The 20,538-nt window shown below is 33.6% G+C and overlaps 3 protein-coding genes across 5 annotated transcripts in view; 1 reads left to right on the top strand and 2 right to left on the bottom strand.

Moving 5' to 3' along the window:
* Window positions 1–2,693: 2,693 nt before the first annotated feature.
* On the top strand, window positions 2,694–12,104 carry LOC126978364 (uncharacterized). 3 transcript variants are annotated; one of them, XM_050827123.1, is made up of 5 exons: window positions 2,694–2,842; window positions 6,644–7,376; window positions 7,463–7,610; window positions 8,583–8,735; window positions 10,718–12,104. In XM_050827123.1, the coding sequence occupies exons 2-5, from the start codon at window positions 6,649–6,651 to the stop codon at window positions 10,832–10,834; spliced, it is 1,146 nt and encodes a 381-aa protein (XP_050683080.1). In that variant the 5' UTR covers window positions 2,694–2,842; window positions 6,644–6,648; the 3' UTR covers window positions 10,835–12,104. The 3 variants fall into 3 exon arrangements, with proteins under 3 accessions (XP_050683080.1, XP_050683079.1, XP_050683081.1); XM_050827122.1 differs by lacking the exon at window positions 2,694–2,842 and adding an exon at window positions 5,408–5,578; XM_050827124.1 differs by lacking the exon at window positions 2,694–2,842 and adding an exon at window positions 5,411–5,512.
* Window positions 12,096–12,801, bottom strand: LOC126978375 (uncharacterized). Its single transcript, XM_050827136.1, has one exon. It carries the CDS (start codon window positions 12,587–12,589, stop codon window positions 12,116–12,118), a length of 474 nt encoding a protein of 157 aa, XP_050683093.1. The 5' UTR covers window positions 12,590–12,801; the 3' UTR covers window positions 12,096–12,115.
* A 1,674-nt stretch (window positions 12,802–14,475) lies between these two features.
* LOC126978346 (plexin domain-containing protein 2) overlaps window positions 14,476–20,538 on the bottom strand; it is a 38,963-nt gene continuing 32,900 nt past the window's right edge. The window contains exons 10-12 of the mRNA XM_050827098.1: window positions 20,235–20,360; window positions 18,476–18,654; window positions 14,476–17,550 (exon numbers count right to left, since the gene is read on the bottom strand). Coding sequence (XP_050683055.1) covers window positions 17,482–17,550; window positions 18,476–18,654; window positions 20,235–20,360 — 374 coding nt within the window. The 3' untranslated portion in view covers window positions 14,476–17,481. The remainder of the gene's footprint in view (window positions 17,551–18,475; window positions 18,655–20,234; window positions 20,361–20,538) is intronic.

Below are 20,538 nucleotides of genomic sequence, written 5' to 3' on the forward strand. Positions count from 1 at the left end.
ATAGTGATAATAGATAGTAATAACGTGCATGCAGTGCAAAAGAAAAAGAGGTAACATTATGTCTTCTGGTCTGAGTAAACTGCATGGTAAAGTTGATAAAAATGTGTCAACTTTACCTAGCACCTAAGAGATACACCTTTTAGATATTATAAGGATTCTATGGACAATACAGAAAAAATAGTTTAACTAATAAATAATAAAGACGTGTCTGTTTTACAGATTACATTAATAAAAACTCAAATAACTAGCTCAGTGTTCGAGTAGTTTGCTAAAATGTCAAAAATATGGTAATGTTGCCAGAGTTGATGGTATTCAATATCCCTTTGATCCCAAAGAAATGTAACGGATAAAATCTTGTATTGGTCCTACTAGTTAATTACGGATTATTTACATAAGATTAATTATTTGGACTTCGAGCCCTGAATCTGGAATTGCTAAGAATCAAGGTAAAGCTTTGATATGGTAATACCAACCTCCTATCTTTCTCACAGGCCTCAGACTGCATCTCGTGCCAAATAATTTAACAAAAAAATCATTCTCACTGTACGCGGCATGGCAGCCAGAATGTTTATTTGTTTTCTCATTCTTCGGAAATTTTAACATAAACAATATGAAACATCGTGGGCGTGAGTGTAGTACGTAAAGTATAAAAAACCAAAGCCGATCTGTAGCAATTATAATTATTGTAGGGGAAAAGTCTTTAATTGCTTGTGTTACTTTATGTAATACAATAGTTAAACTTAAATTTTTAATAGGTACATCATGGCGTCATTACAGTCGTCTACTAACTGATTTTGAAAAACTTGATGCTTGAAAATAAATTCAATGAGCTCAAAGCTAAATCTTTGAAAAGTGTCGATGTTACAATAGGAAGAACCATTGACAGCGCTTATTGAACTTTAAACAATATAATTTTTGAAGTTAATTATTTAAGTTTATTATTACGCGTCTCTCAAACTCGACACTCTGACGTTAGCTGGTCAACTAGACCATTTGTATCACACTTAAGCTAATCTCCTCCTAGTCTCTTGTAACTCATAGGTATGTCAACTGAACCACAACCGATGGCTTAGAATTAAATAAATTTCAATATATAATTTAAATTTATAATAAGTTGTTCAAAAAAATTCTCTCTCACCGTATAAAACTTATTGAATGATATTTAATTACAAATTACTTAACTAAATTATGCGGTAAAATAATATTTTCATTGACTGTATAATACCTTCTTATTTATAATATTGTTTTTACTACAAACGTAGTTAAGCACGAGGAATATATTTTTTAAGGATTTTTGTTTTATTACGCCAGAGAAGAATAGTTGCTCGTATGCGGATGACTTGGGCAAACCAACATATTGTCGTTTGTGCAATGTACAGCGTGCACAAAAGTTTTTGTTCCCATTTCACTTTCCACGTACGAAAACGAATAATATTTTTTGAAAGTCTTATGCAATAATTATTATTTTATTACTGGATGTATCGATTTTAAGTAGTAAATTGTAGTTATCGTTTGATTTTCCACGCCGTGTGTTTCGCATTGAAGTCGCCCGCGAAGATCGTGGGCAGCGGCGAGTCCAGTAAGGTGTGGACATCAGCCACTGCAAGTCGATTCTGCGGCGGCTTGTAGAAGGCGAACACACGGGTAGGCTAACGCTCGATGCAGATCTCCACGCCTAGGGCGTACGACGTCGACATTCCGACGCACCAAGACTGCTTATTAGCAGGGTATTCCCTGTAATCAGTCCCGATCAGCGAGGTGTGGTACTCCCGGTAGACGTAGTATCCGGAAACCTTAAACTTGTCCATGGTTCTGAGGTGAACTTTCTTTCATACCTACATTTACCACCGGACTTTCATTTGAATTTAGTTCTTATGCAGTCCTCTTAGAGCATAATTTGGCATCGCGTATCGACCCAATATTAAAAAAAGACGTGTGGCACTCGGTGACTGCCGCCGTAAAGCTATTGCACAGCATTTTTTATCAACTCATGCAATTATAATTATTTATTTATTTTATTTATGCAGTATTTTTTTTGATAAAATTAATTTAAAAAAAAGCAAACGGGAAATGAGTAAAATTTGACTTGCAAGATTTGATTACAGACAGACAACGGGACAGGTGAAACTAAATAAAAATGCTTGTAAAAATAAAAATTATAAAAACGTGATAAAAAAAACTAAAGAAATTATAAAAAAATCAATACGTACCCCAGGCTCGAACCTGGGACCTTCTGGACAAAAAGCATACGTGATAACCGCTGTTCCACGGCAACTGTAATGACCTCTAGTAAGTACGTGTTAGATTATTTTCGTTACGGAATTTCTGGATTCGTTCCCACGCTCAAGGCCCGCGATAGAAGCTATGCAATAGCTTAATAACGCTTGTCAGTTTTAATAGATTATAAGATTATAAATATATAATAGGTTATTTTGACAGCTATCTAACGTAACGAACACCTCTAAATAGCATGCTCTTACACTGATCACACTGGCTCGAAGCACTGCCCCTCGCTTTAGAGAGCCTGCTCATTAGTGGCATGCTTTCGTGGCTCCTGCTAGTATGAGCATGTCTGTCCGCAGCTTTACCATATTGTGTCAATTCAGATAAACATAGCGCTACAGATAAAGATTTTTGTTTGTCATCTGTGTCGTTTACTGTTTGTTAATCAATATTCATTGTAGAATGTTCTACTGATCTGCATTGATTTGATAGTGTTGTGTCTGAGGTCTCGTGTCATTTAATAAATTCAGTCCAGTGTAGAATTTGTGAAGTAGGTTCTTTTAAAATTATTAAAAAGAGTATTAATTGCGTCGTGTTCTAAAAGTCCACTAAAGTAAAGGTAATTTTAGTATAAAATAATATGTTTGTATATCATAAGAGTAATAATTTACCTCTAAAGATTGATCTTTCGAAATATAGTTTCATATAAATTATGCCTTTGTTTGTGCATGATCACTTGTTTATATTACCTGTTAATTTTTATGCAAAATAATGCTTATTATTTTATTATGACGAGAGCATTTGCTGTAATTTTTCTTTTGCTTATGATAGGCTATTTAACAGTAGGGAAAATATTACTTATTTACTACCATCCGCGTAGATAATGGACGTTTAAAGTGAGTCGTATTAATAACCATAAAAAATATTGAGTATTTGTGGCAAAAATCACAAAATAAAATATTGGAACGAAGTTCCATATGGGACGATGCGGAGGGGTACCCTACTCGGGAAAAAACGTCCGGCACGTAAGATTATTATTATTTATACATAAATAATTAACAAGTAACAATTATTGACATTTGACACATTTCTGACAAATTAAATTGATTGTTTATTTTATTTATTTCGAGCATTGGTCAAACCAAACCAAAATACAACGAATATTTAAATCATATTTAAATAGGTTTATAACTGCAAAATTAGGTACATTGACATAAAAGTAAAACATGTACATTATGTATAGCTTTTTGATGTTATTGAAGATAAATATCTTTAACTATTACGTTGCGCGCGCACACAGACATCTAAAAATTAAAGTTTTCAGAAATTTTCTGACGTTTACGACATTGATTAATTTTCTTGGTTTCCTCGTCCATTATTAGGACAGGCAAAGAGATCAAGCCAATACAGCCGTATCCGTTAATATTTCATGATTTTTACAATATTGTTTTTTCTACAAACGTAGAATAGCACGACGAATAAATAATTTTAAGGATTTGTTTTGTTACACCAAAGAAGTATAACGTCTTGCGCGCATAAGTATACATACACTTTTTTCATGTAAGACAGTGGAATTATGTCGAAACTGCCCATTTCTTTTAGTAAATCAGTAAAATTAATATTTTTATAATAAGAATTTCGTTCCTATCCGATATCCCACGACACCACACGGTTTTATTTTTTTTTTAGTTTGAACGAGGTGATCGTAAACGGTTGTGATTGGCTAATTTTACTATGACGTCACATGTTTGTAAAAAAACATCTTTCTTAAACACTATTTAATAGTAGGTATGAGATGTTTTTCAGAAACTAGTCAAATAGCCTATTGTCAACATAATATGAAGAAGTCCTATTTGCTGAACTCTAATTGCTAAATATTGTTTTAAAATTCTTTCAAATATTTTGCATACTTTCATTACACTGGGTAAATCAAGTAATAATCTTTTTAAATAAGTAGGGTATTTCTTTAAATTGGTCGGCACGGCATGTCTGCAAAAAACTTTTCTTTTGTTGCCATCCAAAATATAACATTTGGATAAAAACTGCTTTGATCAAAGCTGTGAATGTTTTGAAAGCTGTAAAATTTTCTCTGTAGAGCCGTCACCCAGAATTATTTTAATTTTTTTATCCGCCGGGGAAAAAAATGCTTTCCTCACATATTATTCCACAAGAAGAGCATGAAAAATTTTTCATAGCTCCCAGATTTTTACGAACATGTTAATTGGTTATTAGGTATATATTCATAATATTATGGACACAGACTGCTCAATGACGATGAACTACGTAATAAGACTTAATTAAGATGAAATAAAATGTTGTCAAGTTATTGTTTTCCACTTAAAGACATAAAAGGTGATATAAATTGTAAGTCTCTCGTCGCGTAGGTTAGAAAAGTCAAGCCAGTGCTTTTCACCAACTTCTATTGTTACTTCTCCAGGCTTGATAATTGCTCCGAGGACGGTACCCAGCCAACGTAACCTTTTGTTTAACAAGTGACAATTAACCGATGACACTTTGTCAAAATATCATATAAAGTTTATACGTATTGACACACTTATAAAAAAAACTCGCGTATGCTCCGTAACTGTTCACATTTGCTAGCAAAAAGTGAGCTGCTTTTGAGCATGTCCTAATAAAGTGAGCTCAAAGCAAACAATTGAAGACACATGTTTTTTTAGTGCTGCCTCTTAGCCAAAATGGAAGCTTTTCAAAAATGAAAACAGTGGTTCTATAAACTTAAAGAGATATAATAGTGTCAGTTCCATTCGTACAGAACTGAATAAAATAAGTGTACTCTTTGCTACGAAATTTTTTTGTTGAGAAAAAAAACACGTACAAAAAAGTTCTATAGGTAATTGGTTTCGTAAAGTCTGGATAAATAAAAGAGAAACGTTTTTTCTTCTCCCTAACAAGTCATAATTATTTTTAGTAGACCCGACACGCACACATAAAATCAAACAACTGTTGATTTTTGAGCATACTCGATATAAGCATCCTCATTTCTAGCAATGCTTCGACATATATGCTGCTAAGTAGCAATTGCTCATTAGTGGCATGCTTTCGTGGCTCCTGCTAGTATGAGCATGTCTGTCCGCAGGTTTACCATATTGTGTCAATTCAGATAAACATAGCGCCACAGATAAAATATTTTTGTTTGTCATCTGTGTCGTTTACTGTTTAGTATTCAATATTCATTGTAGAATGTTCTACTGATCAGCATTGATTTGATAGTGTTCTGTCTAAGGGCTCGTGTCACTTAATAAATTCAGTCCAGTGTAGAATTTGTGAAGTAGGTGCTTTTAAAACTAATAAGAGTGTTAATTGCGTCGTGTTGTAATAGTCCACTAAACTAAAGGTATTTTTGGTATAAACTTATATCGTAAAAGTCATAATTGAAATTGATCTCTCGAAATGTAGTTTCATATAATTATGCCTTTTACGACGCAGTTTGTGCATGATCACTTGTTTATAGTATCTGTTTATTTTTATGCAAAATAATGCTTATTATTTTATCATGACGAGTATTTGCTGTAATTTCTTGTTTTGTAGACATTACCTATCCCAATAATATTGTGTAATTTTATTTACTTCGACCTTCATATTATAAGAAGGTCATAACGTTGTTTATATAATTTTCTTTTAGGTTTTTATTTTTTGTGTTGCTATGTTCTACATAGTATTATTAATTAATTGTACTCGTTTATTTTACTTTAGGCAGCTATGTCCGCTTTTTTCTTACCTTAAGTCATCTGTAGAAGAATCTAGATTTTAGATCTAGATTTAGGAATTATATTATTATATTATCCGAAATTTTATGGAGTATATTATATATATACTCAACATATTATATGGAAATTGTTATTTGTAAAAAAAAATGAATTATTTTCATTATGTTTAAATGCGGATGGTTAAAGAATGCAAGAAAAGTTTGCAAGAATGTAGAGCTTTATGGTTACATATTTATAAGATGTTAATCAAGTGATTAAGTAGATAAAGGCAATTTAAATCACTTTTATTAATCCTGATTAGTTAAAGTTAAATTTTAGTTGTTTATTTAAAAAAAATAGTATATTGGATGCCACTGTATCTAGAACTCCACAGATCATGAAATTTTGTGGTATACTGTAGTAAAAGAGAATACTGTATGTATAGAATATTTGTATGTCTGTATAATATATCAATTTAAAAAAGTGTTTTTACTGTTTGTTTGTTGATTTATGTATTTGTTCTCACTAATTAAAAATTAAACTCTTTTAATTCATCTTCTACTGAAATATACTCCATACCTATAACCATTTGTGTTTTATTTCCTTTGGTTTACTAACAAAACATATTTTATGACTAACATTGGAAGCTGCACAGCAGAGTTGTATGGCGCATCTTGGTAATATTAAATAATATACTATATTTTATATTGCAGACAACATGAGTAAACTGTGCAGACAGGTATCCATTGAGTCCCCGGGAGGTGCATCACAAGATTGTGTATTCAGTTTCCGGGTTCCCATGCCAGAGGTGCCTCTTTTTGGGGCAAGGATTAAAGTTGCCTATGCTGGTGCTTGTTATAGAGCCCACCGTACAAGATCTGCATCAGTCTGCAGCACATCATCTATGTCCTCTGTTGGGAGTCTTTCTGGAGAGTTAGAAGGTTATGGTGGTCATCCCATAACATCATCTACTGTTGGTTTCCGTGATGGGGCTCTCTTCCCTGGTTATGAAGTAGCTGGTGTTGTAGATGCCATTGGGAAAGCCGCAGAATGCACTGAAGGGATTCTAGTAGGATCAAGGGTTGTTTTGTATCCATATGAAGGTGTACCCAATGGTTATGCAGATTACATTGTGGTGCCAGATTTTAAATGTCTGGTTCTAGTACCAGATTGTTTGCCTTTGAGGATCGCTGCAATGCTCCCGACAGGTGCATTACTTGCAACTAATACTGTGTACACTGCAAGTGATTGTTTGAATAAAATCCTTGACGGACCTGATAAGAAAGATAAAGCAACTATTTTAGTTGTCGGGACTGGTGGCTTAGCACTTTGGGCTTTACGTTTGGCAGCACATTACTTTTCTCATAGCTCTTATCGCAACAAAATCACTATATCAGTAGCAACACTTAAAGATGAGGGGTTCATTCTTGCAAAAGAGAGCAACAAGTAAGTAAATTATATATTTGATACAATATAGGAGATTTTTATTAAACAGTTCAAATGATGTTTAACTATGTTAATAATTTCCACAGAATCAAAGTTGTGCAGTGGTCAGAAGATCTTTATGAAAAGCAATTAATTGAACGCACAACAGATGCGTGTGGTGGCCCAGTTGATATTGTTCTTAATTTTGGAACAACATCACGTTCACTGCATAGATCGCTTCAATGTTTGGTTCCAGTATGTATCTTATTTGTATATAAAATTAATGTAATTAATAAGTTGTATAAGTTTTAGGTGATAATTAACCGTCTCACACTCAGGCTTGGGCATCCTGTTATCTTTATCTAAATGTTTAAATTTTTAGTACATTATAATATTGCATCTTATAAACAAATAACTTTCAACAGCAAATTTCTTACTTCTGATGAATTTGTAGATCCAAAACTGCAATAAAATTAAACTGCAGTCTGTTTGTTAAAAATATATTCTTAATCATTATTTATGTTGAGTTGTTAGCTATGGAAATCTTGATCATATCTATCGACCGACGGTCAGCGCTGACGTCGGTCGTTCGTAGCTATAACTATGAAAACATTGGACGCGTTCAGTCCAGCCCTGATAAATTGCTACGCACGTAGAGCTACGTCGCGCTGACAAGAATCGTCGGTCCGACATACGTCAATTCGCTGATGCGATAAATTACTGTGTTCGAGCGACCATACGCGCATTTGTAACATCGTAAACAAAAATTCTTGTTTTGGCATACCTATTCGAATGTATTGTATAAATTTATCCTTCGTTATTTATTATTGTAGTATGTTATAGTTGGGTAAACATGATCTCTTCTCCGTCTTTTATTACGTAATCGTTTGCGTAAGTAGTACGCATATATTAAGGAGGTTTCAAATGGATTTTTCTTCGCAATTGTACTCGCGCGTCACCTGATCACTAAACCCAACATGGTCAGCGCGTATGATATGCGCTAGGCGCTGATCGTCGGTCGAACACTAAATGCAGCTCAAAAACTACTATAATTAGCACGAAATGCCTGTTTTTTTTTTTAATTTTCAACACTATCAACTACAAGGATTAATTCGTAAAAACAGTCTCTTACAATCCCAGCTCTTTTATCGCTATAGATTCAAGCTGAAACATTATTTGTTAGCTGATATTGATTTTTTTTTAACAATATTGTTTGTTTTCTAAAAGAACGGCGTGGTTCTTATCACTGAAGATGTTGGAGAGAAGCTACTGCCGAAATTCGCCAAGAAAGCTGAAGAAATGAACAAGCACATCGTTGTTGTGCCAGATGGATCTATTGAGCAATTGAAAGATTTGATTCAATTGGTTGCAAATGGCGAGGTATGTGATTTGGAATTGAAAATAAGTAATTCTTTAAATGGTAGTTCAATATTAATAATGCTAATAAAAAACTTTGTGTTGCATTACTTAAGACGTAGTTTAACTTAAATTTTAAATTGAGTACTTTTATTATTAACCGAAGAAGCCGTGAGTGATTTTATGTGCGTAATATTTAAATAAGACATATTTTTGATAAAGTTTTTTTTTACAATCTAAGTCAAGCGAAAAATAATATATTAATGAAAATAGGCTGTAGTTATCGGAAACCGTTTTTCTTGCTTATTTTAAATACCTTAAAGAAAATAAAGCAACTCTGGCGGAATGCTTACTTGTTGCTGAAGATGAAAAATTGCACTTGGGACACAATTTTGAACATCACAACTTGGCAGTTATGTTGAAAAGATATTCAGAAGAATCAAAGTGTAACAAAAATTGACAAGAAAAATATGAGATATACTTCATAAATGACGTCACCGACGGAGAAGGTAAGTCTATTAGAGAGTGCATTATTTCCTTGTAAAAAAAAATAATAGGATATACAAATAAAATTATTTGTTACAGCAATTGACAGTGGACGAACCTAGTAGATGTAGCGTCAAATATCGCTCAGCAAAAGTATAAAAACTTAACGACATTATAGTGCTATTTGTGCTTTCTCAATAACAGAAACTAAATGCACGACATAGAACATCAAAAATGTTTTTCTTTAATCGTAGATGCACAAAATGGGATGACAGAACTGGTTTTTTCCCTCCAATTATTATTAGAAATTGGAAAGGCAAAAATTGAAAACAATTTTCCCCATCTAAAGTTACTCAATCCTGAGCAATTTACAGATCATCTGCCACTCTGCTTTACTGGCCAATCTAATAATATTCAAACGCAACGGCGGATGCAAATCTGATAGAGTGCTAAGAGTTGAATGGGTCGAAAATAAAAGTAATATAACATCAGGGAGATTATAAATCTGTACAAGAGCCTCGTAAATGACAGCCGTCGCGTTGGAGAGATCTAAATCTGTGATGAGGAAATGGTTCAAGAATCACACCTAACTAGAATTATCTAAAACAACATTTTATACAAGTTCTGGAAAGAGTTTGCAGTGACACCGTTTTTATCAATTGTGACAAAAAATAAATCCCTACTTTAATACTAACCTGGTTTTATTTAATTGTTTATGTAAAGCTCTATAGAACCCTTGGTCGGCAAAGCCTGTCCTGCCTTGACAAACGAAGGCTTTTATCAGCAGAGGTTTTTTAACAGTAGAGAAATCATAGAATCGTTTTAGGTGGGTGTATCCACTTTTTTTTAAGGTACATATCGAGTAGTCCTGGAAATACCGCACATGAAAGTTCATTCTAAAGTTACTAGCACATGGCAAACAGATCCCTGACAACCCTATAAGAAATTGACGAGCTACATGAACTTGTTCACTCGTCCTTGTCCGCATAAAAAAAATGTTGCGGTGCGAAAACCAGTTAAGGGTTTTTATTTTATTTGCCTCACCTTGCGCTTAAACATGCTCGTTCTTTTAGTTATGTTGCTATTTTCGTGACCTAAATATCACGTCGACAACTCATAAATATATCAGGATAAACCTTATATTATTTTCTGTATTCCTTACGTGATTTCAAAACATCATGGTAAAAGGTAGTCATTAAGGAAAGCGTAATAAAAAATTGATGCTAGTGTTATATAATATTAGTGAGGATTATTGAAAAATAGTTTATTACGCACCTAGGGAGAAAAGTAGGTCATTTCCACCCGCGGAATATTTAAATCGCGGGTGGCAATGTCCTCCTTATCTCACGCGGTACATATACGTTTTTTTCCCCACCTGGATAGGTACCTGGTAGGTACGAGGGACAAAAGTCGTCTTGCCGGGAGAGAATCGGCTACTTTTCTCCGTCGTACCAGGGACTAAAACACAGTTTTTCATCGAGGTGGGAATAAAATATATTCTTATTATGTTTAAATTGTAGGTTGAACCTCCGCCACACACAGTTTTTCCTGCTGAAGAAGCTCCAGAAGTCGTTCGCAAGCTCTGCAATTCTGAAATACATGGGCGAGCCATCCTGAAGTTCCACGACATTGATTAGAGCTTCTATAGCTCGAATCAAAAAATACAAAAAAAAAACAACGAAGATCTTAATCATGTCATTTTATAAAAAGAAATACGCCGCTATATGGCTGTTTAAAATGATTGGTGATATGAATATTAATTTGAAGTGCCATAAATTCAATTTATTTAGCTTACACGCTGCAAATATTAATTTAAAGCAATGATTCGATCTCAGATTCGACGTGAAGATAAAAATTGTTAGGCCCGGACTTCACCAAAGCGGAGATACAAGGGGAGAGGATATGTGTATTAAACGGTTGTTTAGAACGAAGTTTTATTGGTTAATAAAACTTCACACATTTCTCGTCTTCAGTACATGTATGTATGGCGCGATCGAATACCATAGATACATGTGCGAGGACGTCGCACAGCTTCGCTTTGGTGGAGTGCAGGCCTTATTATAATTTTATATGAGTAGGTATTAGAATACTTCAAAAGATTTTGTATTGAGAAATTTTGTATTCAATATATACAAAGTTTTAATTGTGATAATATTATTGTTACAGTTCTTAAAACGTACAATAATGAATAAAATTTACCAGTAATGGTAGACGTTGTTTCGATTGGACAATCAATTAAATATAACTTCAAGGATAACAACGTTCTATAAATATCTTATCGTTTTTGTTTTGTCTGCATACACAATGCGTGTTGATGTTAAATTGCAGACCTGACTCATTTTGTTTACATTTTACTTATCTGGTTTATCTGGGTTTTTATGCGTGCTGCATATTTTGTAGTTGTATTTTAAATATACTATAAGATATGATTGGCGATTACAATGTCTTGTAAGTGTTAGTCGTATATTTTCGTTATTTTCATATTTCATTACGATCGAAGGAAACAAATACGGTTTTGTTTCCTTACGTTTAATTTTAAGTTTTATTATTTTTAATAACATACAATAAAAATAATCATGAAATGTAAGTCTGCCTCTTGATAGTAACAATTTTTCTGAATTTCTTTCATTACAGCAGTATTTGTAGCCGCCTATAGTTTACGAAAATTATTATGTAAGTACTTGAGTATATTATTTCTTCAAACATTACTGATTGGTAATGCAATGAGACTTATGTACACCTTTTTATTAATCTATCTAGTCACGTTTACAATGTTTACAATACAGTAATCACAAAAAGACGTTATTTTTATTGTATTTAGTCTTAAGACAAAAAAAAATTTAGGTGCCTAAGCATCATAATCATGTAACCTTTTTCTATTTTACAAATAAACATACATACGTAAAATCGGTGTTTTATTAATATCCACTGTTATGATTGACTGCTCGTAATTTTTTAAACAGATATAATGATTTCAAATTGTTCATAATGTTGTTATCTTTAGGCGTGGATGATGTGGTAACGTCAAAATGCTTTGTTCCCCATATGTCAATGACGGACCGTATTTCTTCATTAGTGTCAGCGTGTAATATTATCAGCACCATCGATGTCCCTATGCCACCTTTCTTGATCATTGCACTGGCACCACACGATTTAATTGCTACGTTGTCCACGTTTATATAGTCGATGAGATGGCCGGGAAAATGATTCTCGTAAACGTACACTTGGCCTTCGTTAATTGCGACTGGCCTGTTCTCTACCACGGCAGAGTCCATGTGTTTCAAATTGTGACTCCATTTACCAACTTCCAGGGGACTTTTCGATTTCTCACAGAATAAACGACCCTCTATACTAATTGTATGGAAAATTAATAGAATTAATAGCCGGTCCATTTATAATGAGCGCGAAGCACTAAGTGTAAACATAACACCTGCTTTCGATTTTTGAATACAATGATTGGAGCGTTATAAAAAACGTCCATTGTTCTATTGTGACGCGAAAATCTATAGATGTCAATTGAAATTGCCACGATCTTTCTAGTAACTAAAAGGCTAGTTAACAAGTTCAAAAACGTTATTTCTTGATAAAGGTACTTTAACTTAAAGTAATAGCGAGCAAGTATTAACTTTTGCTTAAAGTATTAGCGATGGCTCATTCGATTCGGAATGACATCAAATAAAAAATTACAATTGATATGAAGAATTAAGATAAAAAAATAAAGGATTTTTCTTTTCGCTCCAAACTGAAATTCTATTAATAATTAAGGAATTTTGAATAAAGATCCCTAAAGATGAGGAAAATTCCAATAAATAGGTCTGACTCTCGGAACTGCTACCTCTTTTATTTATTATTTTTAATTCATTATGCCAAAAATTAAGACAGGGTACCAAATTAAATATTATTTAAAAAATGGTATCATCCAGACACTTGAAGGAATAAATTGCCGTTGGAAAATAAATTTAAGTCAATTTTAAAAAGTGAGTGAGTTGACTTTGGTGCCTTTACTAAATAGAATTGACCAAGTGATTAATAATTTTTCATTTGTATGGATTAGGGGAACAATCGTGTTTAATGGTAATAATCACAGTCGACCTGGTGTCGTATTACTCCAGAATCAAATACAAGAATGACCCCATTACTTAGGAAGTCGTATGTGCTTTTTAAGGTAACTACATACCTCATGACGTCTCATCCACTTGCAAATATATTATAGAAGTTCGTGACCAATATTATTATGTATACATAAGTATATTTAATTAACAATCTTTCATGTTTAATGATATTTTATATGTATCTGTGGTGTTAACATGAAATAATTTAAATTCTTTTTTCTTCCCGAAGAGTTTTCCACAAAGTCCGATCTCTATCCAACATCCAATTTAGACCTGTTTTGGCTCAGTTTTTTTTAAGGAAGAGGAGAATACGAGCATACGGTTGACATCTTTCTTTCTTTCTATCGCCGCAGTCCATACTCTTGCTACTCCTGAGGAATTACATGAATTTTGTCGGTGTTTTCGATGAGTATTCGGTCTTTTTTGACTTAACACTATAAACAAGGTAATTATAGTAAGCAGCTCGCCGCATGGTAATCAAGTTCTACGCTCGGTTTTCTTCTGTGTGTGGTATTAATCTGGACGAGTCTGGCCCATCCGTTCTGTCGTGATAAAACTGCAGTGTGACTTCCATATAAAGACATAGTCCCCCTTAAGACACCCATGGCTTAGATAGACATTTTTTCGCTCCGGGGATGCAGAAGTTCGCCCCAGTGGTTAGTTTTGTCTATACGTGCTGCTTATGCATGAGAGATTAACATGATTCAGCATCTCTCAAAATATGTTTAATCAACTTAATGTTTATCTAATACTAATAACGCCAAACCATGAGTCTGCATGCTCTCTAAAATCATTACTAAACTCTAGTTTTTTCTATACCTTTTGCAACACTAGAGATATCAGAAGTGTTGCCTGCCTTTAAAAATAAGGTATGATAAGATAACGGGGATTATAATCTTAAGAGTCCAACTATTTCTCTCTCATTTAAATACACACATGTTTGCCATTCCTCTACAGTGGCATTTTCAAGGAACTGTCTATGTTTCTTCCTGAATGAACCTTAGGAAGGTTAGTAGGTATTCGGAAGGAAGAGTAGTAGGTATTCGTTTACTATGGGGCTCATGAAACACATGAGATTGAAGATTGTCAAATGAATATTTTAAATCATTCTTATCTCCTCTAAGATTAAAATAAGTTATATATTTTTTTTAATAATAAAAACAAGGTTAGTGAAATACCATTTTTATTTTGCAACTTTATCATAACATATTTTACACGTATAATATCACTCTTACTGTTGATTACAAAATAAAATATCTAAACTATCCACCGTTTTTCGATATAACTGGTCTAATAACTATTATAACTAAACCAAATCTAATCGTGCACTAGGTGCACTCGAGAGTTTCACAAGACAATTAGCCAAATAAACCACATATTGCAAACTTTCATCATTCATTCAATGTGTGTATATGCCATCATATGGCCGATTTGTAATCTCTGGAATGTGGACACCTATTGCGAGTTGCGTAAAAAAACGCAACTAAGTGAACATAATGAGTAATGACGTAATGCCTTCTGTCGCGTCAATCGCTAGCCCACCAATGTTTTACGACACTCCGGGCAACGAGTATTTGACATGAATGATCAATTTAAAACATATCGTAAATGCATAACTGTAAGTCTCAATTTTGGACGGAAGTGTTTAGATGTCTCATGAAACTCGTAGGCACTAGCGTGAATAAAATTCGTGTTTTTAAGCTTTTAATTAGCTACTTTAGTCCAATTCGTTTAAATTTAAAAAGAAAATACAACCTATCTACTTAACTTATTAACGGGCGGGTTGCACAAAATCTTAATTAAATATACGTGAAAAGCAAACGGAGCTAAGCACGCAAGGATTTTGTCACGAACTATACAAACTTCCTGAAACTACCTATCAGTTACTTTTATTAATTTATAATTATTAATTCTATTTGAGAATTAGTATTTTTTATTGCAATTTAAAATGAAAGTAGGAGTTAATTATCTAGCGAAATATTCTGATTTAAAATTGACGAAAAACCCGCCCATAAGTAAGCCGTTACTAACTATGATAATGAAAATAGATAATACAATATTTAAGGCAAATAACCACTGATATAATCGTACAAATATTATTACATAATTCCTATAATTTGTATAGACATATTTAAATTAAATATAAAACGACGCATATAAAAACTGTCAATTCATTTGCAATAAAAAGACCCAGTCTTTTTATAAACTAAACTTAGTTAGTTGTAACTACATATTGCCAAATAAAATATATACGTTATAAAATAGAATTATTATTTAACACAAGAATGAAGAATTTCTGAAACATGAATCATAATAATAAGTTCTAACATTTTCTTTCTGTTAAATCGTCTTACGTGTTTCTGCTTAAATGGTTTAAGTTCATCGTGTTAAATGTGAAGATAAAAATAGCACCAAACGTTATCCACGTCAAAGAAGGAATAGATTAAATTTGGTAACAAATTATATAGTATATCCCTGTAAAACTGAATTTGAATAGAAAAATAGCTGCTCTTTGAAAGTAGAAACTAAGTTATACATCTAAGGTAAAGAAATCGAAAATATGAAAGAGTACAAATTAAATCTACGATGTGCCCTAATGTACCAATCATTACTATTTTAATAAATGTATTTAATTAAAACTTTCTGTCCACCTGAGGACCAACATATGTGCGTCAAACTGAACGTAATTAAATAAGTATCGACTAATATAGTTACTATAACAACCGAGATTCGATTACATTTGAATTCTGAGAAAAATCTGCTAAGAAAGTACGAACTATATAAAACTTTAATAAATTTCGTGCTAAGGCGATATGCGGACGGCAACTGTTTAGTTAAATCGATCAATATTATTGATAGTGTGTTGGTTCCTGTGGAGATATTGTGGAGAGATGGACTAAGAACGAATATACCCTTTCAATCTTCAATCATATTGATGATAATGGAAACTCAAACACTAAGAATATCTCACCCAACCCGAGGTTAGTATATGATAGTGTATAGATATAATATTATTTTAAATAAATGAGTATTATTTTTAAATTTTTGTAATAAGCTTTTTATGCCCTTTCTCTAAGAAAATAACCCTGTATTAATAGTAATATTTTGATATATTCATGCATAAACATATCGATTGCACAGTTCTACATTAAATTTTGAATAGAACGTAATTAAGGTTTTCGAACAAATAGCATTTTACAATTAAAAGTTACCTATATACACAAATATCATAAGTCCTCCATGATGTGCTAACCGCACAATACGACCACCATAAAAATAGACTGTTTTGTTAGAACAAATTTCTTATCTGTAAGAAAGTTAATATTGCTATTAAGCAATTAAATAACACTGATTTCGATATTATTATTTCATTCAAATTTCGAACATCTCTGAAAAATTTGAATTGAACTCTATTATCTATTCTAATATCAGTCGAGATGACGTTTTAGTTCAAAATGAAATGTCAATTTGCAAACAAATTTGATAAATATTGCACGTAAGTAATATATCTAACGATATGATAGTTGGAGCCAACACTACTTTGTCTCTGAATTAAAAAAAAACTATAACACCTGCCAGAAAACTTTTCACTACCGGTTAAAATATGGTGGTATAATATGTGGCTCCTGAATGGACGACATCTCGGACGCTTATGATGTGTGGGTAGATAAAATAGTGTATATTATGTACAGTCACACATGCCCATGATGGACACAAAATATTTAGGGACAGACAACTGAAATGAATAAATTAACGATAAAACTAAATATTCGCATTATAGTTATTCTTCGCAGTGCGCAGAGTATGCTTAAAAAGCTTCTATTGCTAGACAAAAAATTTGTATTCCCGTGCCGTCCCTCCATAATTTCTCCATGGGTTGAACCGAATCAGCTCATTTCTATAGTAGATCTTGGAGTATATTTTAATGATATGCTTATGCAGTCCACCAAAACGGTTAAAGTTACCTTCGCTTCAAAATGATGTGTAAAAATATAATTCATTTCTTGTGGGCCCCATAACCATTTATCATTAAACTCTTTGGTTGTGATAATCGTCTACGCAATTTGTACATTTAGAACCTTATAAGTATAAGTGCAATAATATTGATCAAAAAATCTGAAGAACATTAATTAAACAATTGTTAGTTGTATAAAACGGCTCGATACATTCAGTTACATGTGTATGGTGGCAGCCGTGTATCTTGCCTCACCTCGTCTCCAGCTCCATTGCGAGGGACGGTACTGAAAATATTATAACAGTAATTATTTTTAGTATATAGTTTATATTTATTATTATTTATTTATACTATTAATCATTCACAGAAAGAATCTTAAAAGCTAACATAGTCCCGCAAAACTGTTTGGACAGTTTGGCTGCAGGATCAAGTCTCTTGTAATACATTAATGCTTATTAGAACATTGATTTTATACAATTGTAATTAACAAATATTGATTAAAAATATAATAAAAAAATCTAATTTTAATTTTAAGGCAGTGTTGACAATGACAATATTTCTTAAGTTTAGTTTTGAATTTTCTTTTACTGGTTTCTAGTCGGATGTCCTCAGGCAAGCTGTTTAACAGATAAGGTAGGCGTTTTTTCAAAGTTCTATCTCCGTAGTAGTTTTTGATTCTAGGAACCTCGAACTTACCAGCGGACATCAACCGTGTATCGTGGTTGTGCATAATTGGGTTATGTTCTTGATTGCCATGATTGTTAATGGCTAATAAGTAAGTTATAATAGTAGTTAATTTTATTACCGGCTAATATTTCTGGTGGTCATAATGTATGTATGTAACTGTATATAATTGGATGTAGTTCCTGAAAAACGTTCCAAGCCACAAACATCACATTTTAAGGAATTCGTGTTTAAAGTTTAGTACATATTAGTGTATTCCATACATGTGGGTGCGGCTACTAAGTCATGATGTTATGTCAGAGTGACAGTAGGGCTGCCATTTTTTGTCAGCCCGTTAATAAGAATCACGTGACCAGTTTTTTGTTCTTAACTCAATTTCGACATTATTATGGTTTGGAGCGTTTTTCTGGAATTACGTCCAATTAGACATTAAAATACTCGTGTGTGACGTGACACAAACCCACACTCATACATTTTAATGCCCTTCATTATGTACAGGTACATAATTTAGTTTATCTGAACATTACCTTTATAAGGAATTGGCCGCTATGCGTGTGCGGATTTTTGAACGCGTACAAAACCCAAGCCGCCAGACTGCACACTATTGTGATAACCACGAAGGCAACAATCACACCACTAGCTGGAGAGTGGGTGTTTGAGTCTAGATTAGCGTTGATAGCGTTTGTCTTGGCTTTGACGACGTTGTCTAAAAAATTAATGGAGGAAAGAGTCAGTATCTTGTTACACATCCTGGTACTGGCCACCCAGAAGTTGACGGCCGTTCCCAATATTCAGTCTATCTCCGGTTGTGGCCTAGTTGAGATAAAAATCGTAACTATCGTTGACTTTTCTGTCCCAATAAATTTATCGACGGTAACCTTATCCGTACACACTGTCTGTCAATGGGAGGACGTAAAGCTTACCAGCGATAGAAGTTTGTATGAAAATTGCAATTTACGCGTCCCCATATAAGGCGATAAGAATGACTTATCTGGTGTATTGGGACAGCTAATTATTGACAGTAGAAGGTAGTAGTTTATCTCTATCTGTAGATAGTATATTGGGAACGGCCGTAAGACGATACCGTAGCGTAGCGTAACCAGATCGTGCGGAAGCTGAATTTTTATCGTTATCGTCAGCATCAGGCAACCAGGACTTTAAGCTTATAAGAATCATTATTAATGTTACCCTAATCATGCCCTTTGCTCCCCGGGGCATAAAAACAACAGTCCCAGGCCCAAGGGTGTCGTAAGAGATGAAGAAGGGCATTGACCAGTGGAAGGCTCCTTTCCACAGGATACCGGGTGGATTATGGGTACCGGAACGGCGCCTTTTTCTGCCGTGAAGCAGTAATGTATAAGCATTTGGTCCGTGAAATTACGGGGCAAATCTGACTTAACATCCTATGTCTCAAGGTGACGAGTACAATTGTAGTGCCGATCAGAATTTTTAGGTTTTTCTAGATCAGATTTCTGAGTGGCATTGTATTGTAATGGGCAGGGCGTATCAATGACCACCAGCTAAACGTCCTGCTCGTCTCGTCCCTTTTGTCATAAAAAAAATAGAAATGCCATAGGACAGAGCTAGGGCAATTTCAAGTGGTCAGGTTTTTGTGTGCTCGTGTAGCTCGTGTTAAAGTAGAATTTTATTAAAATCTAAGCTCTAAAAAATGTTCCACAATAATCTAATCTCTAGATCATTCTAGAACAATCCAAATCGTCTTAGATTAATTATAATCACATATTTTTGGAAATCACATGTTTCAAACCCCCGTAGCTTCTACACCCTTATAGGTATCAATTTGAAACCACCATAGTGCACGACGGGAGCCTTGTACCTATTGCTTCATGCAAACACTATATATGAAACTAGCTGACTCGACAGACGTTGTTCTGTAGATAACAAAAAAAATACTATTTTATAGGAATTTTCCAATAATATTTCAAGACATCAAGAATTATTTCGTAAAAAATGCTCCCTGTTGTTATAATGAAGTTGTTTCACAGCGGAACTGTCAAACCGCGAGTCACTAAATTCTCTCATAGAAAATATGTCGATACAAAACAAATATTGAAAATAAAAATAATAATGGGTCCCAAATCGAAATAAAAACTATCCTATCTCTCAAGTTGGACTAAACTGCACTCCATGAAGTAATCCCCATTTAAATCCGTTCATTAGTTTAGGAGTCCATCGCGGACAAACAAAATGTCACGTAATTTATATATATTAAGATATAGGGGACACACACTTCTACCTTATATATAAAAAAATATCGATGGTTACCAGTCATATTTGTCCCGTTGTGCGTGTCAGTCGTATAGGCCGTGTTGTCGGTGTCAGTGGGAACAGCCAAGCGTGTGCCGGGAGCAGGGCACGTGCTCTCTTGGGTTGACGCATTCTGGTCACAATCTACAAATACACAACCGTTTGATTATTTAGGTTTTATAATTAGAGATTAAGATTTAGGTTAAGCATAGGCCAGGCGCATGTTGAGTAACGAATTCTTTGACTAAATTGTTACAGCATAAGTATGTAAGAATGATTTATTTATTGGTCTACCAGCGATTCTACATAAACATATTTCTTT

Source organism: Leptidea sinapis, chromosome Z (genome assembly GCF_905404315.1).
Source record: "Leptidea sinapis chromosome Z, ilLepSina1.1, whole genome shotgun sequence".
NCBI lineage: Eukaryota > Metazoa > Arthropoda > Insecta > Lepidoptera > Pieridae > Leptidea > Leptidea sinapis.